The following is a 16,705-nucleotide window of genomic DNA, read 5'->3' as shown; positions in this document are numbered from 1 at the left end:
CAAACTCCAACAGTTGTTTAAATACCATTACAGAATCAGATTGACAAGCAGCTTCCTTCAAAATACCTTTGCAAGTCATAACACCCCAGAAAGCCTGAAGCACCAAATTAAATGTCACACTTAAGCTTGATGCCCACAGGCTAGTGGTAGCCACAAGTATTTTTAGCCAATACCCTTGCACAGTATTTGTGTACAACACTAAGGTATCTGTAATCTGCTTTTAACATGCACTTGATTAACAGAAGCAAATAGCATTACAGCAAAGTTAGAAATACACATTTTATTTCATGTGCCCATAAAAAGACCCACTTTTCAGATCACAGGATGTTATTACATACAGAAATTGTGCACTAGTCTAATGTAGCAGCTTTTACAGATTTTACTAGAAGATCAAGATCCTCGCTGCGTTAGCCCTAGAAAAGGTTTTCAATCAACTAAATCCTTACATTTGTCAATAACACCAAAGAAATCCCTTAAAATAACGTAAACAAAATTCTTCCTATCACGTTCTTTGCAATTCTAATCCAGTCTTTCAGGACTCACACTCCTTCGAGGGCTTCCTGATGGCGAACGACTAAAAATAAAAAGGGGGAAAAACGAAGTCACTAGGTTACTCAATGTTAAAATTAGTAAAAAATGGAAATTAATAGATTAGTGTTCTTAAAAGGGGATCCATGCTACCTGCACATTAGTAATTTTAATCCTAGCACCTATTTGGATGCTGCTTTAGAAGAGGATGTTAGTTGGAATTGAAGGCTACAAGCTCTTAATGTTAAATATTGAAGCAAACTTAAAAGTTTGCATGCACCCCCACTCCCACAGGAAGTATTACCAAGCTCTCTTGCAGTGTTCAAGAAGCATACTTACCCTGAGTTAATGGAGAATGGATATAAATGGCTCATATCAAAACTGAAAAAGCAAGACTGAATATTAAATCAAGTAAAAATGCTTTTAAACACATATACTCATGAGGAACTAAAAATTCTGACACAGTCTACTATTATTAAGTAACAGCTAGCTGCTGTTCAATGTCTGGATTGTCCTGCCAATTTCCTGAAGGTTTCAGTCACAACTATAAACCTTCTCCATTTAACCTTTGAGCCATTTACATTTATTGTCCATTAACATAGCCAGGTAATATGCTCCATTATTATTATTATGCTGTATTATTATTATTAAACACCCTTTTTGAGAACGGTTCTGGACTTTGGTTAAATCTTAAATTTGTTTAAGAGCAAATTTTTATTACACTTAAGTGGCCTGCCACAGTTCCTCAGACCCTGAGTGAATAGTAATCACTCACTTTCCCAGAAGATGCCAGTTTTTGTGCTTTTACCCTATTTCACGGGTATCTCCCATTATTTCACTTTTTTAAAAAATAACCTAAAAACTATTATAAAGAGCTATAAACAAATCACAGCTCTGTAGGAATTTTAACATTTAGTAACATTATTTTAATATTTTAAATGTAGAACTGTGAATCCAGGATATAAAACACTGTTATAAACTTATTTCGATTGTTATCTGCGTAAAATGCAATATGTCTCCTTCAGAGGCTCAGCTTACCTTCTCTTTAAAGATGGTGATCTTGATTTGGAACGGCTGTTAAAACAGCATCAATTACATTACATTAGCAAACACTAGACTGATCCAGTATCTACAGCCAGGGAGGGAAACCAGTGGACCTACAGATGTTACTGGAATACAACTCCCATCATCCCTGACTACTGCCTTTGCTGACTGAGACTGATGGGAGTTGGAGGCCAACAATAGCTGGAGGGCCACAGGTTAACTACCCCTGATCTATAGCCATGATTTATCTGTTTTAAAATAAAAGCATGAAAGAAGCTGGTAAAATCTTGCAATTGGTTATTTTGATGCTGAATACTCAAGAACCACAAAGATTGCTTCTAAACTACTTAAATGTATAGAGTAGGCTAAATGAACTCGCATTCATAGTATAAGCCTGTGTGTAAAGTAGACATTTGATGCTTTCAATTAAAACATTGCAAGAGGCATTTGGAAGTGATTACCATTTAGAAAAATGTCCATTTCACATAATTTAGCTAATTACTAGTTACTATTTTACAAAGCATTGATGTTTACCTGCTTCTGGGTCGTGAAACGGACCTGGATCTGGATCTTGACCTTGACCGAGACCTAGGTTTTAAAGAGAAGGTATTCAATTCCAAGCTCTTAACACATCTATGCAGGTGAATGAAAGCTGTCATGAAACAAGGTTGTAGACATGCAGTCACAGCAATATACAAAGTTCATTAATTCTATTCATTCTGGAGGAAACTTAGAACATATGATGCCCAGATGTGCTTTTCTTCAGAGATATATGTTTGATTCGATCAAAGATTTTATTGTTGCATTTATTTATGGTTTTTTAAAATATTGCCTACAATTCCTTTTTCTTTTGTAAGCTGCTTTGAATATGGGGTAAAAGTATTAAGATACCAATGATAATGAAATCGACTCCATGAACATTAAACTTATTAGCAAAATTACCTTGATCTTTTTAAAGAACCTGAACGGGATCTGCGTGGCGAGACAGATCTGGATCTCCGAGGGGAGAGTGATCTTGATCTCCGAGCAGAGACAGACCTGGATCTAAAAGAAAAGTGGTTGTTACAAATATGCCATTCTGATTCTTAAACTAAAGCACCTTGTTCCAATTTTGATGCTCACCTCCGGCCACGACTTCGGCTACGTGAGCGAGAATATCTCCTTCCTCTGGACCTTGAATGAGATCGAGACCGTGACCTAGGTTTTAGGTTAGATAAGAGAAGTATTAGACCACAAGTTCAACAGTTAACATGTGAGCCTTTGCCGAAGCCAAAATATCTGATAATTAAAAATTAGTGTCTTGTACGTTGAAAAAAATCAGGGCCTATGTCTTGAGTATTTTTACTACCTAAAAAAGATGTTAAACTGAATAACATTTTAGAATTACAATCATAATATAAAACACTGTAATGTGTATTTAAAATAAACCTTGCAAGTTTGCAGGTCGACCCTCTTTGGCCCAAGGTCTAGCAGATCTAGACGATCTAGAAGTATCTATAGCCGGCCGCTGCATCTAGGTGTTCTCTTCAATCTAACGACGATCAAACTGACAGCCAAATGAGCCAGGTGAGGCTTGATTGACGCAAGAAGATTTTTCTAGGTGGGAATGTGGTCAATCTGGTGTTCCTCTTTTTAAACCGGAGGGGGCCCCAATTGAAAGCCAAATTTACTGTTACGGCGATCACCGTCTCAATTTTTCTGCCCTTTAAAGAATAAGGTGAAGCTAGGTGTAGATGGCTCGAGGGGATCTGGCCTCTTATGCTGATCACCTCAAGGTCTAGGAGGATCTTAATTGTCGGATTTGCAAGGCGCCTCAGCATGAAATCTTAAGGCTCGTGACATTCTGAATCAAGGCGACTGACTCAAACGAAGAAACCTGAAAGGTTTTGACCAGGTTGATTATTAACATATTAACATAGTAACACAAAATATAAACAATTGTAATATACCCACATAAATTATAACATTTACTTTTAAAATTGTGTATCATTACCTTCTTTGCTAATAAAAACTATGATTAACTTCTGAAAACAAATCTCCTTATATCTACACATACCTGCTTCTTCTCCGACGACTGTAGCGATGACAGTCATAAGCATAATGACCTTTCTCGCCACACTCATAACATCTATCATTGGGATCAAATGGCCGGCGTGCTGGGGGTCTATCATAGCGAGACCGGCGTGGCATACCGGTTGATAACTCCACTCTAACCCTAGAGCCACAGATCACTCTGCAACAGAAACACATATTTAATAACCTAACTATGGACTCGGAATTCAGTTTTTATTCTTGTGTAGATAACCAGTTAGCACTTGCACGTACTTTCCATCTAGCCCACGAACTGCATCTTCAGCATCTCTTGGGTCTTCAAACTCAACAAACGCAAATCCTGGAGGATTTCGCGCAATCCATACTGTGCGTAATGGTCCGTAGTAGCTGAAAGCTCTCTCAAGTTCACCTTTACCAGCACCAGTTCCTAGATTACCAACATATACTTTGGTTTCTACACACACAAAAGAAAAAAAGAATTTTTTTTAGAAAGTTCCAAGAAAATATACGTCCTTAATAGTCCTAAGCCAATTACACTGCTATCTAAGTATTCATGTTCATTTCACTTGCCAAACTGCACTCCCACTGAACCGCAAAAGCAGGGCTTCAACCATTATAAACGCAAGTTTCCGGCATCCATGCTGGCAGCTGGGGGGGGGGGGCACGTCAAAGCGACAACAAGGAGGAAAATACTATTATACCGACACCCTGTATCAAACGCACAAGATTTCTCCTAGTTTTTCTGTCCATCTAATTGGGTGTTACAGTCGAGATACTCAAAGCAATTAATAATCATAATAACCTGCATAAGAAGCACACTTCCCATACTTCGGGGCACAAAAGTTTAAGCAGGCGCGTGGTCAAGGAGAAAGGGGAACACGCCATAAGTTGGCGAGGCTCAATGAGGCCGCCACTCCCTTTATTAGAGGCTCCTGGAAAGCGCGCCAACCAGCAGGCAGCCGGCAGAGGAAGCGCAAACAGCGGCAACAGCCCTTCGCCTCCTCCGCCGCCGCTTCTCCGCCCTCCCTCCGCCGCCGGCTCCGCCAAACGCACCTCCGCGGTGCCGCCGCCGCGGCTTCTTCCCTCGGCCAGCCCGCCCATCTCCTCTTCCTCGCTGCCGAAGGCGAGCGGAGCAGCCCTGGGCGCCGCCATCTTTGGCGCCGCCTCCATTTTGCCCGCGCAGCGTCAGTAGCACCGAAAGGGGGGAAAACAAACCCCGCCAGGTCCGGCCACAAGCCCCGTCTGCCGTTACCCCGAGGGGAGTCCCCTCCTCACACCAAGACAGCGACGCAGTTCCAACGTCCTAAACGCCACAGCGCCGAAGCGGGGGTCGCTTTCTCCTCAGCGCAGCCGGCGACCATGCCTGTGCAAAATGGCGGCGGCTGTGGCGGCACTTTGCCGCTTAACGGGCTTCTTCGCCGCCGCCGCCGCCGACACGGAATACGGCCTGGGCACCGCGGATTTAGCTAAGCGGGGCCTCGAAAAGAGGCAAAGAGAGGCGTCGCTGCGGCCTCTTCTCCACCCGCTTCTCCCAGCTCCCGCCACTCACCTCCACCGTAACGGCCGTACCGCGACATCTTCGCCCGAGCAGGGGGGGAAAGCCCAACCGTCTCCACGCGCATGCGGGCTCGCGGGGCCTTATATAGGAGGTGCCGTTGGCGCGCATGCGCGTAACAATGGCCAGGTCGCCGCGGGCCGGCGAGGCGGGAAGAAAGTCAGCTTTTGGTTTCCGTAGCAACACCAGGCTGGAAGGAGGGAGGGAGAGACCGGAGGCTGAGGCAGCCTCCATTTTGGGAATGCGGTTATTGCCCGAGCGTGTAATTTGCCCGTTTGAAAACACGTGCCGGTTTCTCGAGTTTAATAAATAATAATAATAATAAATATTTATACCCTGCCCATCTGGCTGGGGTTCGAGCGCCCCATTGTACGCCGCTCAGCAACATTTCACTCAGATTTTCTACGGTGGCTTCCCGGGTGGAAGCGGATTTTAATATACTTGCGCGTTCAAGAAGTTTGGTCCGCACTAAAATTTTTTAGGGGCTTGCTCAAGGAGGAGTGAAGGGTTTGGGAAAGTTGGTGCTCGTGAAAAGGCAACGATCGCTGAGAAGCTCCTTGCAGCAAATGAAAGGGATCGCTTGTTTCCTCAAATCCACGTGTCTTTAGTCCATTTATTCTGCTACCAGCTCCTGTTAAATCAATACAGTATTTCTGTGTTGTCCATTGGGAAACCGATGGCTGTTAACCTTTTAAAAGGTGGTTTCTTTTTTACACTCCGTCCAAGGACCTCCAGCCAACAGCGAATAAGAACGTGAATAAAATTCTGAATAAAATTTATTCTGAATAAAATCAACAATAACAGAACATCTGTCAGTTTTCTTTACTCCAGGCATCACACCGGATTAAAGAGCCTGTCGGAAAATAATGGCATTCATTTAGTGTTACTTAAGTGCGAGCGTGCATTCGAGAGGCTTGAGGGCAATTCCTCAGCTTCCTCTAAACTGCACTTCATTCTCTGAGGAGGAAAGAGATTCCTCGTAACACTAGTATGCAAAAGGCAGAATATTAATGGTGCACTCCGAAGTCGGTTTTCTCAGGTGTCAGTCTCACTACGTTCAATAGAGCTGACTCGAGAGTCAGTTTAATGCTCTATTTCTATGCATGTTTATACAGAAGCGAACCCGAGTAAGTTCAATTGAGCCAAGGATACCCAAACTCTGGACTCTAGCTATGCTTGGACTACAGTTCCCATCATCCCTGATGATTGGTCCTGCTAGCTAGGGATGATGGGAGTTGTAGTTCAAAAAAACAGAGGGGAGTTTGGGAAACCCTTATTTACCCCAGGTTAAGTCTATACTGTATAGGATTGAAACCTGACCCACTGTTTTGGGCTATTTCATGCAATGCAAACTGGCTCGATTGGTTGTAAGTCGCTCTGAGTTGCCTTGGGTAAGATAAAGCGATGTAATATAACAAATGTAATATAAATGTAATATAAAAATACTGTATTTGGAACGGAAAGCACAACGCACGCTAGGAAAACGCTACTATTCTACAGTAACATAATGAAACACCCTCCTTGCTTTAAAATATTGTGACCCCCATTCTGGGACTATTACAAAAGCTTTCTAAAAACGTGCCTTTAAAAAAGTCCCTTGAAGCTGCAGTTCCAGGCATACTCGCTGGATTCAGGGCGACTTAATCCGAACAAATTTATTTTGCATTCGCACTCTGGAAAACTCATTTTAACACCCAGTAAATTTTACTGGAGTTGCCTCTGAGTAGTCATCTATTAGGACTGACCCTCTGAATCGGCTTTTAATTTTCTTTTTAACCTTAGGCAAAGAGAGGCGGAGTAAGCTAAATAGGGTAAATATCATTTGCTGCCGGACTGCTTAAACTTCCGAGCTCTGCCAGCTCATTCTGCGGGGCTGCTTGCTGAGCGCGGTTATTCTTAGGGTGTGAGATGGGAATGAATATGCCATGAATGAAGGGGTTGCCCGTAAGCAGCTGTTTCCGGATATTGCTTTTTTGCAGAGGAGGAACTTGAAACTACAACCCGATGCATTCTGGGCCCAAGCAATGACGACGGGAGCGAAACGCTGCATGCGTTTCGCCTGAATCCCTCGCCTTCTTTACCGGCTGCATTACAGGGAAACTCGCATTTCATCTTTAGCGGTGAGTGCGATGTAAAAATGTTGTTGATCCGGCTCCGTGCCTCTTTTATGGGCATAAAGGCAGAGAAGAAGCAAGAACTGTGTGAATGAACGGGGGCGCTTTAGATTCCAAATAAACTTCTGCGCTGGGAGTGCAGACCCTTTCCAAAACATGCCCTCGCTCCGGGTTGAATAACACTTTATTATTTGCACAGTAAGATTATTTTTTGGAGAAACATGCCCTGATCTCGAGTATAAAAAGAGTGGGTGGAAGATATGTTTAGCTGGGATACTTAGCACCTTTATTGCATTTCTTGAGTCTCCAAAGTCAATTGCGTTAGATTGTAAACCTTATTTTTTAAAATCTGCGTCCTACTTTTGGCTGTTTAACATTCTATGGCCTTATAAATGTTATTTGTGGGAAGGAAGTTATTGGTTTTCGGTTAATATGTATTTTGTGTTCTCATTTTTTATGTTGTGAACAGCCCCTATGATCTTTGGAGGAAGAGCAGTATACAAAATTAATAAATGAGAAATAAATAAATAAAATAAACAAATCTAGGATTGTGCCGTTGTTCCTAACTTCTAGATACGAGCGGGATATCTAGACATTGTTTTAACAGACAGCTTTATCAACCTTTGCTGATCAGTGTTTTTTTTGTTTTCTCATTTGGTTCAGCAAATAGGAAATATGACTGAGTGGCAGAGGAAGACACCTTTGGAATGGATGACTTATGTGAATAAAGAAATTGAAGTTCTGGCTGCTGAGAAACAGAATTATAAAGGATGGGTTTTAACAGTTGATCCAGTGTCTGCCAAGTAAGCAGGAGTTCAGTATGCATGGAAGTGTGATACCCAGAGAGAGAGATGTATCAAAATTTATTTTATTTTCAAAACCATGAATCAGAACAAGAATTGGGAGGGGAAGGGGGAAGCACAACCATTAGTAGAAAAACAAATCTGTGTGGTGTAGTGGTTAAGAGCGGTAGTCTCGTAATCTGGAGAACCGGGTTCGAGTCTCCACTCCTCCACATGCAGCTGCTGGGTGACCTTGGGCCAGTTACACTTCTTTGAAGTCTCTCAGCCCCACTCACCTCACAGAGTGTTTGTTGTGGGGGAGGAAGGGAAAGGAGAATGTTAGCCGCTTTGAGACTCCTGAAGGGGAGTGAAAGGCGGGATATCAAATCCAAACTCTTCTTCTTCTTCAGCATGCGGTTAGCCTGTTGTTGCTGCTGCTATGACAAATGTCTGATGTTGTCTGGCTTCACACTTCAGAATTTCTATTCACACCAACAACTAGAAATTTGCCCTACAATTTATTCTTTTCACTGATATTCTCATAAATAGGACAGCTGAACAAGTAGAAGGGAAAAAGAGGAAAATGTTTGAGACAGCATCAGATGAATTTTCTACACTGGTAGAATTGAGACAGTATGATCAGGTCACTAACCATCAGTGTTAAGGTTTAGCAGTGGTATTCCACATTGCCTAAGAATGTGGGCCTTTGATTTTTGTTTTAGTTCTTATGTTTGCACTTTTTTGTATGTTTGTTAACAAATCATTAACTTTTTTGAAAAGATGTGGGAAGCAACTCACTCTATATGCCTTTAGACAATTTTATTTCATAATAGTTCTAGTTAATATTAGCCATTTTAAAATGGAGCATGGTCTAAAAATGTGGGTGAGGTTAAAAGAAATGGGGTTGGTTTATAAGACCAGATGCATCCTCAGTAGATTGGTTTTATGTACAGTACTTGCCACTTCACTTTCATGAGATACTTCATTAGCTTGAGGTTTTGTATATACCACAGAAGGGTAAAAGTTTAGCAACTAGGAATTACTGTGATGCGCCAACTGAAACCTCTGTTCTTCCAAAATGAAATGATTTTAGTATTTCTGCATCCCATACTTACTATAAGGGCTGAGTTGTACCTTTCGATTTTCAGTGGCTAAATACATGGATGCTATTGAACTAAACGCTACTGAGTTGGGAGGGTGTTACTTTGAGGGAATGCATTTCTTTGTATAGATTTGTATTTTAGTGCTTGAAAAATGTGCAACAGTAGGAAAAAGTGTTATGAACAATGACACTTGGCATGCATTGCTTATTCTACAGTAGGCACTGGCTAGCTACAGTGGCTGAAATATTTTTAAGGATTATGTATGTAGGTGAACTGACCCTAGTAACATTTTCAGACAGTAAGACTGCTGGTTAATATAGCTAATGTTGGCATAATAACTTGCACTCTTAGTTTTTGTTGGTGTGATGTAATGGGATCAGCCTGGGATGCTATTGCAATTCCACACATTTGTAATTTATCACTGGGGGTGGGCAGCTGCTGCATCCTGATCTGAATGCTTCATGGTGCAGGTACTTGTGGGACTGAGACGTTGGGGCGTGTGTGTTTTGACAAGATAAAGTTGAGTATAAATTTGATAGTGTTTAGCATGGGAGATTTCTGTAGGTCTTTCCACCAAGTTGCAAAACTTTACGTGAACTCCTTTTCTTGACAGCATTCTTCTGGCAAATCCTCTTGAGAATGGAAAAGTGTCTGTTTCAGGCATCTTGGGGCATGCAGTGCAAGAGGTGAAGATATTGTCCGAAGCATCTGATGCTATGAAAGAGAAACTTGCCCACCTATTCATGCCTGGAGAAAGCCAAACTTACAGTCAAGAGGAGCTGGAGGAGAAGAAAAGCAGCTTGAAGAACTGGTTGGAGAAAAACCATATACCTGTAAGGGAGCAAGGAGAGTCACAAACAACACTCTGTGTTGCAGGGGTGTTGACTATTGACCCACCGTATGGACCAGAGGATTGCAATAGTTCCAATGAAATAATTTTGTCTCGAGTTCAAGGATTGATACAAAGTTATCTTGGCCTTCAGCAATGACAGAGTTGAAGAACTGGGATGAAGTTACCTACTTGCAAAACCTATGCTTCCCCAACCTGCTGCCTTCTACATGGACTACAAAACTCACATTGCCTGGGGATTGATGTGAGTTGTAGTCCAAATATTCAGAGGGCTTCTAGTTATATCGGGAGGCTGATCTATAAAATACCTGTTGAATTTCCCCTCAATTTAGGCATTTTGTGTTCCTAAGTGCTATCAGAAAGTCACAGTCAAAATAGAATGGTTTTTCTGGATTTGTTTTGTGAAGAAATGGCAAATGTAACAAATCTGTACTATATATATATATTTATATGAAAATAAGCATTGACGTTAGTTTTTATCTCTTCCTTTTGGGATCCTGTGAATGCTCCTTTATATTCAATTACCATTAGTCATGAAGAGTCATATATGAAAACATCGCACTCTTACCATTCAGTACTGATATTAAATTAGGAATACCTCTATAAACTACAGTTCATAATATAAAAGCAGAATAATTACAATAGCTGTGGAAACGCATACTTTCACCAATTCAGAACCCTTAAAATTGCTACTTTCATCTTTGTCCTTATCTGAAAATCTTTGTATTCACTGGAAAGTGATGTGTTTTAAGTTTTTATGAGAAGTGATATGGTGACAGGTCACTGCAGTATATGCAGCCAGTGAACCGGCAAGTAATCTTCTACACTGAAGGCTATTGCTGATGTTACAGGGTGTCGGGGAAGATCTACGACACAAACCTCTATAGCAGAATTTCCTCCTGATAAGACACTCATGGGGCAATTCAACTGATCCTGTTATACAGATGCAAGTAGATTTACTTGAGTTAATATCCACATCAAAACCTCGTGGTTCATGAGACCCTCCCCAGAGCCCAGAGGATGTTAGTGAGGACAGAAAAAGCCCTGAAGAGACCAAAGGCATAGCAGGGCTTTGTTTAAGCTGCTCAGCCTCCCCACTTAACAGCTGATGTGTGGGGTATCGCAGCAACAGGAGCTTCTTTCCCATGCATCCTCCAGCCTCCTGCCAGCCCCAGAGCTTCAATTATAGTTGTGAATATTTTTGGATACAGTATTTTTGGTATGGATTGAAGAGATCGCAACAGAGGGTGTTTAAAGAGTGTTTAGAAGGTGTTCCCCACTACGCAATTTCACTTATGCATGCGGGGGACTGGAACATAACCCCCGCACAAGTGGGAAGTTACCTGTACATAATTTCTTGCAAAAAAGAAACCTCAAACTAGATTACAAATCCAATGAACAAGTTCCTGTTTATTTAAAGAGCTTGTTGATCACCATTACTCCAACCAATGAGCACCTCAGGTGACATACATAAAGTTACTATACAGAGTTTTATTTTTATTTTTAACCACCAGCAGGCTCATTTCTATCACCATAGCAATTGTGCATTCTCCACTCCTGCCCCAATGTTTGTTTACTGTTTTTAAAAATCCTTAAATGCACCTTTTTGGGAGCTTCTGTTCAAGTCCCATTAATTTCTGGAGGATTGTGCTCCTTGTTTATAAGAAGTTGCTGGGCTGATGGGAGTCCACAAGTCATAATGAACTGTATTGCAATAAGCCTCTTTTGTACTTGCATTCCTCAACCATTTCTTCCGACCTGTGAAAGATCTGGTTTCAGGAGCCAGCGGGGCGCAGAACTAGGATGTAACAACATTATCTTCATGTCTTGCTTTTGCAAAAACTTGGCACACCTCAAACTTACTGCTTTCATAAGTGCTGTCTTGTCAAGGAAGCTAAGTTGACTTCAGGCAATGTAAAAGAGTAATGAACTTTCTTCTCTAGACTAACCCTTTGAGAAGGAGCAAGACAACTTACACAGCCTTAGGCAAGCTGTAATTTGAGCCCTGTGTGCTTTTACACACACACACACACACACACACGCACGTGCTCATGTAGAACCTGGTTCATTTTTATACTAAAGACCGTTTATCTTTCATTTAAATTTTTGGCAACCGACATTGATTAATTGATCAGATTAGGACAGGTTTTAGGGAAAGCTTACAGGGGAATCCACTTTAGAATTTAGGAAAATACAAACAGTTGCTATAGTAAACATCAAGTCCTGCCTTAAGGAGAAGAGGCAAGTCAACAGACCATCATTTTGTAGCAAAAAGAGTTAATCCTTAATTGGACAAAAACAGTAACAAGAAAAACACATTAGAATTGAATGTTTTTGGATCTCTCTTGAGTTTTCATTGGCATAAATAACAATACTGTAGTCTCTCACTCTGTACTTCACAGATTGCTCCTGGAAAGGAAACACTTGTGTTTCCCTTAAAATATGCCAACTTTTCCATGATTTGGGTGAAAAAAACCCACCACCTTGTTTCTCCAGCCCCATTAACTCCATTAGGGCGACTCCAAATATAGTGGTTTCTTTGATTGCCACTTTGCCTTTCGGCTTCCAGGCATCGGTGTTGCTTCCATCTCTATTGCCATTGTTCTGCTGATAAGTCTTTATACCAAATGCTCTGTGCTATTGTGTGGTCACAAGTTTAACGATCATGCTAATGATACGAGACCCTCGAGGGCAGGTACAAAGATCTATGCTGGGGTTTTTTACTTTATCCTGGAGTAGCTGGTCAAGCTCACAGCGAAGTTCTTTCACTAGTTCGGCTACCTGAAAAACACAAATATTCTTATGAGTTAAGCTGCTTAGGGGTAGTCCAGGCCAGATCACAAGCCCCCATCATCTCTGACTATTAGGCTATGCTGACTGGGAGTTGGGAGTCCAGGAAAACCTGAGGTTTCTCACACTACATTAGAAGTTACTTCTGAAGCCCCTGGTCCTCCCTCTGATATTGCATGAAATACCTGCTGTACTTTTTATACTTAACATTTGTACTTGCATAAAAGAGGCTCGGGACGTGGGTGCGCTGTGGGTTAAACCAAAGAGCCTAGGGCTTGCCAATCAGAAGGTCGGCGGTTCGAATCCCCGTGGCGGGGTGAGCTCCCATTGCTTGGTCCCTGCTCCTGCCAACCTAGCAGTTCGAAAGCACATCAAAGTGCAAGTAGATAAATAGGTACCGCTCCATCGGGAAGGTAAACGGCATTTCCGTGCGCTGCTCTGGTTTGCCAGAAGTGGCTTAGTCATGCTGGCCACATGACCCGGAAGCTGTATGCCGGCTCCCTTGGCCAATAAAGCAAGATGAGCGCCGCGACCCCAGAGTCGTCTGTGACTGGACCTAATGGTCAGGGGTCCCTTTACCTTTTACCTTTAAAAGAGGCTCAACTCGGGCATTGCCTGAAAACTATGATGACAATGATGTCCTTAAGAATCTCAACAAATATAAGATCAAAGGCACTGCATTTTTTCAAACTGCACAGGTCATACCTACACCACTTGGGATTTTTCTCATTTGACTGGATTTTGTGTTCATTAATGCTCTGCACAATACAGTTGGACCTTTTAAACTTTTTATGCCTTTTCTTCTTGTATATCCAGGGTTAATACCCCCACAATGATATAGCATTGTGAATCCAACAGTGTCATAATGCTGGAAGAATTTTGTTAGTCTAAGGTGCCACAATACTCTGTTGCAGATGAAGAACCTGAGAGACAAATTTCGCTTTTGGCGGTGCTGATGCAATTTGTCCTGCCGTCTACAACCTGGGGTTTGTTGTGCTCATGAAAGCGCCTATGCAAATTGTACTGCAGGGTATTATAACCATAAACCACAGAGTTGATACCCAAGAGATGAAGACATCTGACTAAATTTCTGAAAGATCTTTGGTTCTTAAATAGCTGGTCATGCAGACATAAAGAACGACCTGACCTTTCAACTTAGGAAAGTAAGCACACTGGTTGGACCAGATGCTGCCCATGCTATTCTATAAGCCTATTTGAATTAGTGTTTTATATCCATTTTGGCCCAGTGGACTTAATGTCTCAAGAGGAAATTTGGTTAAGGGTCATAACCCATTTCCTGGATGCCAGTACAAAGTAGAATGAGCTGTTCCTCTCCCCTTGGTACAATGAAAATAATTTCCCCATCATAAGCAATTAGATGCAATGTGATGAGTCGCTCATCTTCTTACCTGGTGTGAGGCTGCAACAAAACGAATCCACCCATCGTCCAAGGAAACAACAAACTCTCCCTTCTGAAGATGCACATTAATACGGCCGCCTCCAAACAAGATCAGTGGGTACACAGACACCATGCTGCAGTCTCGAATAAACACCCGGCTGGTTTTTACCATCTCGTGGTACACTAAGTAAGGGCTATCAAAGTGCCTGGTCTGAAACAAGGAACCCCCAAAAACTGTGGTGAAAGTTCAACAACAACAAGAACAGGTTCCATACCTATCACTTCAGTTATACAATATATGACAGAGGCCATTGTTTTGCTGGGAAAAGGTTGTCCAATGCCAGCATACCATTTGCCAGACAGCAGGGGCAGGAGAAGTCTGAAATCTTTACACAAATTTCACGTGGGTGTGTAAGATGAAGGAGAAAGGAAATTGGCTGAAAATCAAATGGGACAAGTTGGTCATAAATTAAGTCCCATTGATTCCAATGTGAACTAAGTTTAACTAAGATTAGTCCGCTTCTCATCTTATGCATCTGTGCACAGATACAAGTCCAACAGATTACAATGAGGCTTACAAATGTGAAAATGCAAGGAATTGCACTATGGACTGCTGATTGGTTTGCATGCCCCTCTTCCAAGAAGGAATTGTATGTGTGTGGACAACAGCTACAGAATGACTGACTGGGGGTGGGAAAATCACCTGGTAGTTTACAGAGGATGGATGAATGTGAACAGAGCCCTCCTTCTTGGTAACAAACTTCAGCTCTGCAGCTTTTGGCTTCATTTTAACAGCTCCTGTACTGGTCTTCTGATACTTCCCTTCTGGCAATTTCACCTAAAACAGTGAAAAACAGTGATAGAAATACTCATAAGCAACTTCCATTCAGTAGGGTCGTGCAGAAGGAGATGTTTCTTTAAAGCACTGGAAATACTGAAAAGTCTCTAAACCCAACAGAAGCACAAGGGAGAGAAAGAGAGAGATTCCCTTTTAAGGAATTGCTAATAGCAAGTAGCTCAGCTTTCAAGCATGCAGCATAGAACAAATGCAACGTGTGCAATATGGACAGAAAAAGAGAAATGAAAAAGCACTGCCCTCTTACCTGAACCACATTGGGATACAGAGCAGCACATAATATGGCTGATATCAGCTTGAAGTTGTCCGCATTAGAATTTGCCTGTGATATAAACAAAAGGGTACCTACAAGTTAGTGCAGAAGTTTGCATGAAACTGGGCAAGCACATCACCTTGAGAATTCCAGCTTTCATGTAAAGGTAAGCTTCCAGACCTTATAGTTATAGAGATATTTTTTAGAAAATATGAAGGCATCTATTTTATTTTTTTAAAAAAATCTCTCAAGTGTTAAGTGGTAGAAGCTCTGGGCCCTAAATGCCCCTCCCTAAAATGGGGGGACACCTCTGGACTTTTTTTAATCAGCTGGGAAGAAAAGGGTTTTTACATAATCGGGAAGCTCCAAATCACTGAACGAAAACACTGCCCAAGGTTCTAGCTGTCATTTTGGTTCCATTAAATCATGACAAGGAGAGTAGAAATAGAAGGGGTGGGAGGGAAAAATGAATGCCGTTATTTGGACAGATGAGGAAAGTGGCAGAGAATGAGAGGAAGAACACCGTATAAAAGCTTTTACGTTGTACAAAAGGCAATGGATGAATGAGACAGGGCAACTCCATTGTCACTCCTGTTACCTCTTCTCCAGTTGCTTCCAGAACGCCGTCTCCTCCCTGAGACCACCTCCTTTCTATATCCTTGGCTCTGAGTCCCTCTTTCACAAATCCAATGTCAGACAACAGTTCTGTGAACTGCCTTTTTAAACTGGCCATTTGCTATGGAAGAGAGAGAAAGAACACCTTTGAATAATGAGTAGCGTTAAGATTTCTGAACTGTGTCAAGTGATGTCCACCTTCTGTTCTCATTCTTTCCAAACACCAGTGATAAGCCACAGAAGACTTATGGATCACAGCCAGCTTGTGGCTGACTTCGTTTTGCCCACTGCCACTGTTGCAAAAATGGGGAAGAGAGGAAAAGCTATGCTGGGAAATGTGAACTGCATCTACTGTGGGAAAATATGTGAAAATGTACTCTGAGGAAATACTGAATGGTTGTTGGGACTCCTGGTATGGTAGTTTCATAACATAGCTAGTATGGGGGACGCTGATCTTCAAACTGTGTTCCAGGCAGCATTGTTGAACCTCCACTTATTCGGGGTTATTCAAAGTGAAACCAAGCTTGCCCACCCCTACAGATTTTTCCCTGCAACATGCAACTGTGTTGGGTGCCTTTCCAGGACACAGTCTCCCTTCCCATAGAATGGCAGAAAGGCTCAAGTGGACTGGCCAATGTGCTAACTGAACTAAGAATACACCCTAGAAGACAGCCCAGAATGAAGTGCAATGTGCAAGGATTTCCCTGGCAGATGTGAGGTGGTTTGTCCGTAGGCTAGTCAAAATGGATTTCCCCTGGAAGCAG

General features: G+C 42.0%; 3 protein-coding genes across 6 annotated transcripts in view; 1 reads left to right on the top strand and 2 right to left on the bottom strand.

Moving 5' to 3' along the window:
* Positions 1-265: 265 nt before the first annotated feature.
* On the bottom strand, positions 266-5,303 carry SRSF7 (serine and arginine rich splicing factor 7). Of its 3 annotated transcripts, XM_083605565.1 has the most exons (9): positions 5,174-5,303; positions 3,898-4,078; positions 3,629-3,805; positions 2,695-2,769; positions 2,515-2,616; positions 2,107-2,160; positions 1,567-1,602; positions 868-909; positions 266-574 (listed from the first exon to the last, which is right to left on the bottom strand). In XM_083605565.1, the coding sequence occupies exons 1-9, from the start codon at positions 5,244-5,246 to the stop codon at positions 520-522; spliced, it is 795 nt and encodes a 264-aa protein (XP_083461691.1). In that variant the 5' UTR covers positions 5,247-5,303; the 3' UTR covers positions 266-519. The 3 variants fall into 3 exon arrangements, with proteins under 3 accessions (XP_083461691.1, XP_083461692.1, XP_083461693.1); XM_083605566.1 differs by lacking the exon at positions 868-909; XM_083605567.1 differs by lacking the exons at positions 868-909; positions 1,567-1,602.
* A 1,342-nt stretch (positions 5,304-6,645) lies between these two features.
* On the top strand, positions 6,646-10,511 carry GEMIN6 (gem nuclear organelle associated protein 6). The gene is made up of 3 exons (XM_083605649.1): positions 6,646-7,301; positions 7,953-8,096; positions 9,792-10,511. Exons 2-3 carry the CDS (start codon positions 7,969-7,971, stop codon positions 10,165-10,167), a joined length of 504 nt encoding a protein of 167 aa, XP_083461775.1. The 5' UTR covers positions 6,646-7,301; positions 7,953-7,968; the 3' UTR covers positions 10,168-10,511.
* Positions 10,512-11,418: 907 nt separating this feature from the next.
* DHX57 (DExH-box helicase 57) overlaps positions 11,419-16,705 on the bottom strand; it is a 33,258-nt gene continuing 27,971 nt past the window's right edge. For both annotated transcript variants that reach the window (XM_083604875.1, XM_083604876.1), the window contains exons 20-24: positions 15,925-16,062; positions 15,321-15,395; positions 14,921-15,055; positions 14,228-14,428; positions 11,419-12,809 (exon numbers count right to left, since the gene is read on the bottom strand). In XM_083604875.1, coding sequence (XP_083461001.1) covers positions 12,666-12,809; positions 14,228-14,428; positions 14,921-15,055; positions 15,321-15,395; positions 15,925-16,062 — 693 coding nt within the window. In that variant the 3' untranslated portion in view covers positions 11,419-12,665. The remainder of the gene's footprint in view (positions 12,810-14,227; positions 14,429-14,920; positions 15,056-15,320; positions 15,396-15,924; positions 16,063-16,705) is intronic.

This window comes from Podarcis filfolensis (assembly GCF_964270895.1).
Source record: "Podarcis filfolensis genome assembly, chromosome: 3".
Classification (NCBI taxonomy): Eukaryota; Metazoa; Chordata; class Lepidosauria; order Squamata; family Lacertidae; genus Podarcis; species Podarcis filfolensis.
Note: the sequence above shows the minus strand (reverse complement) of the source record. Positions and strands in the feature narration are given on the sequence as shown.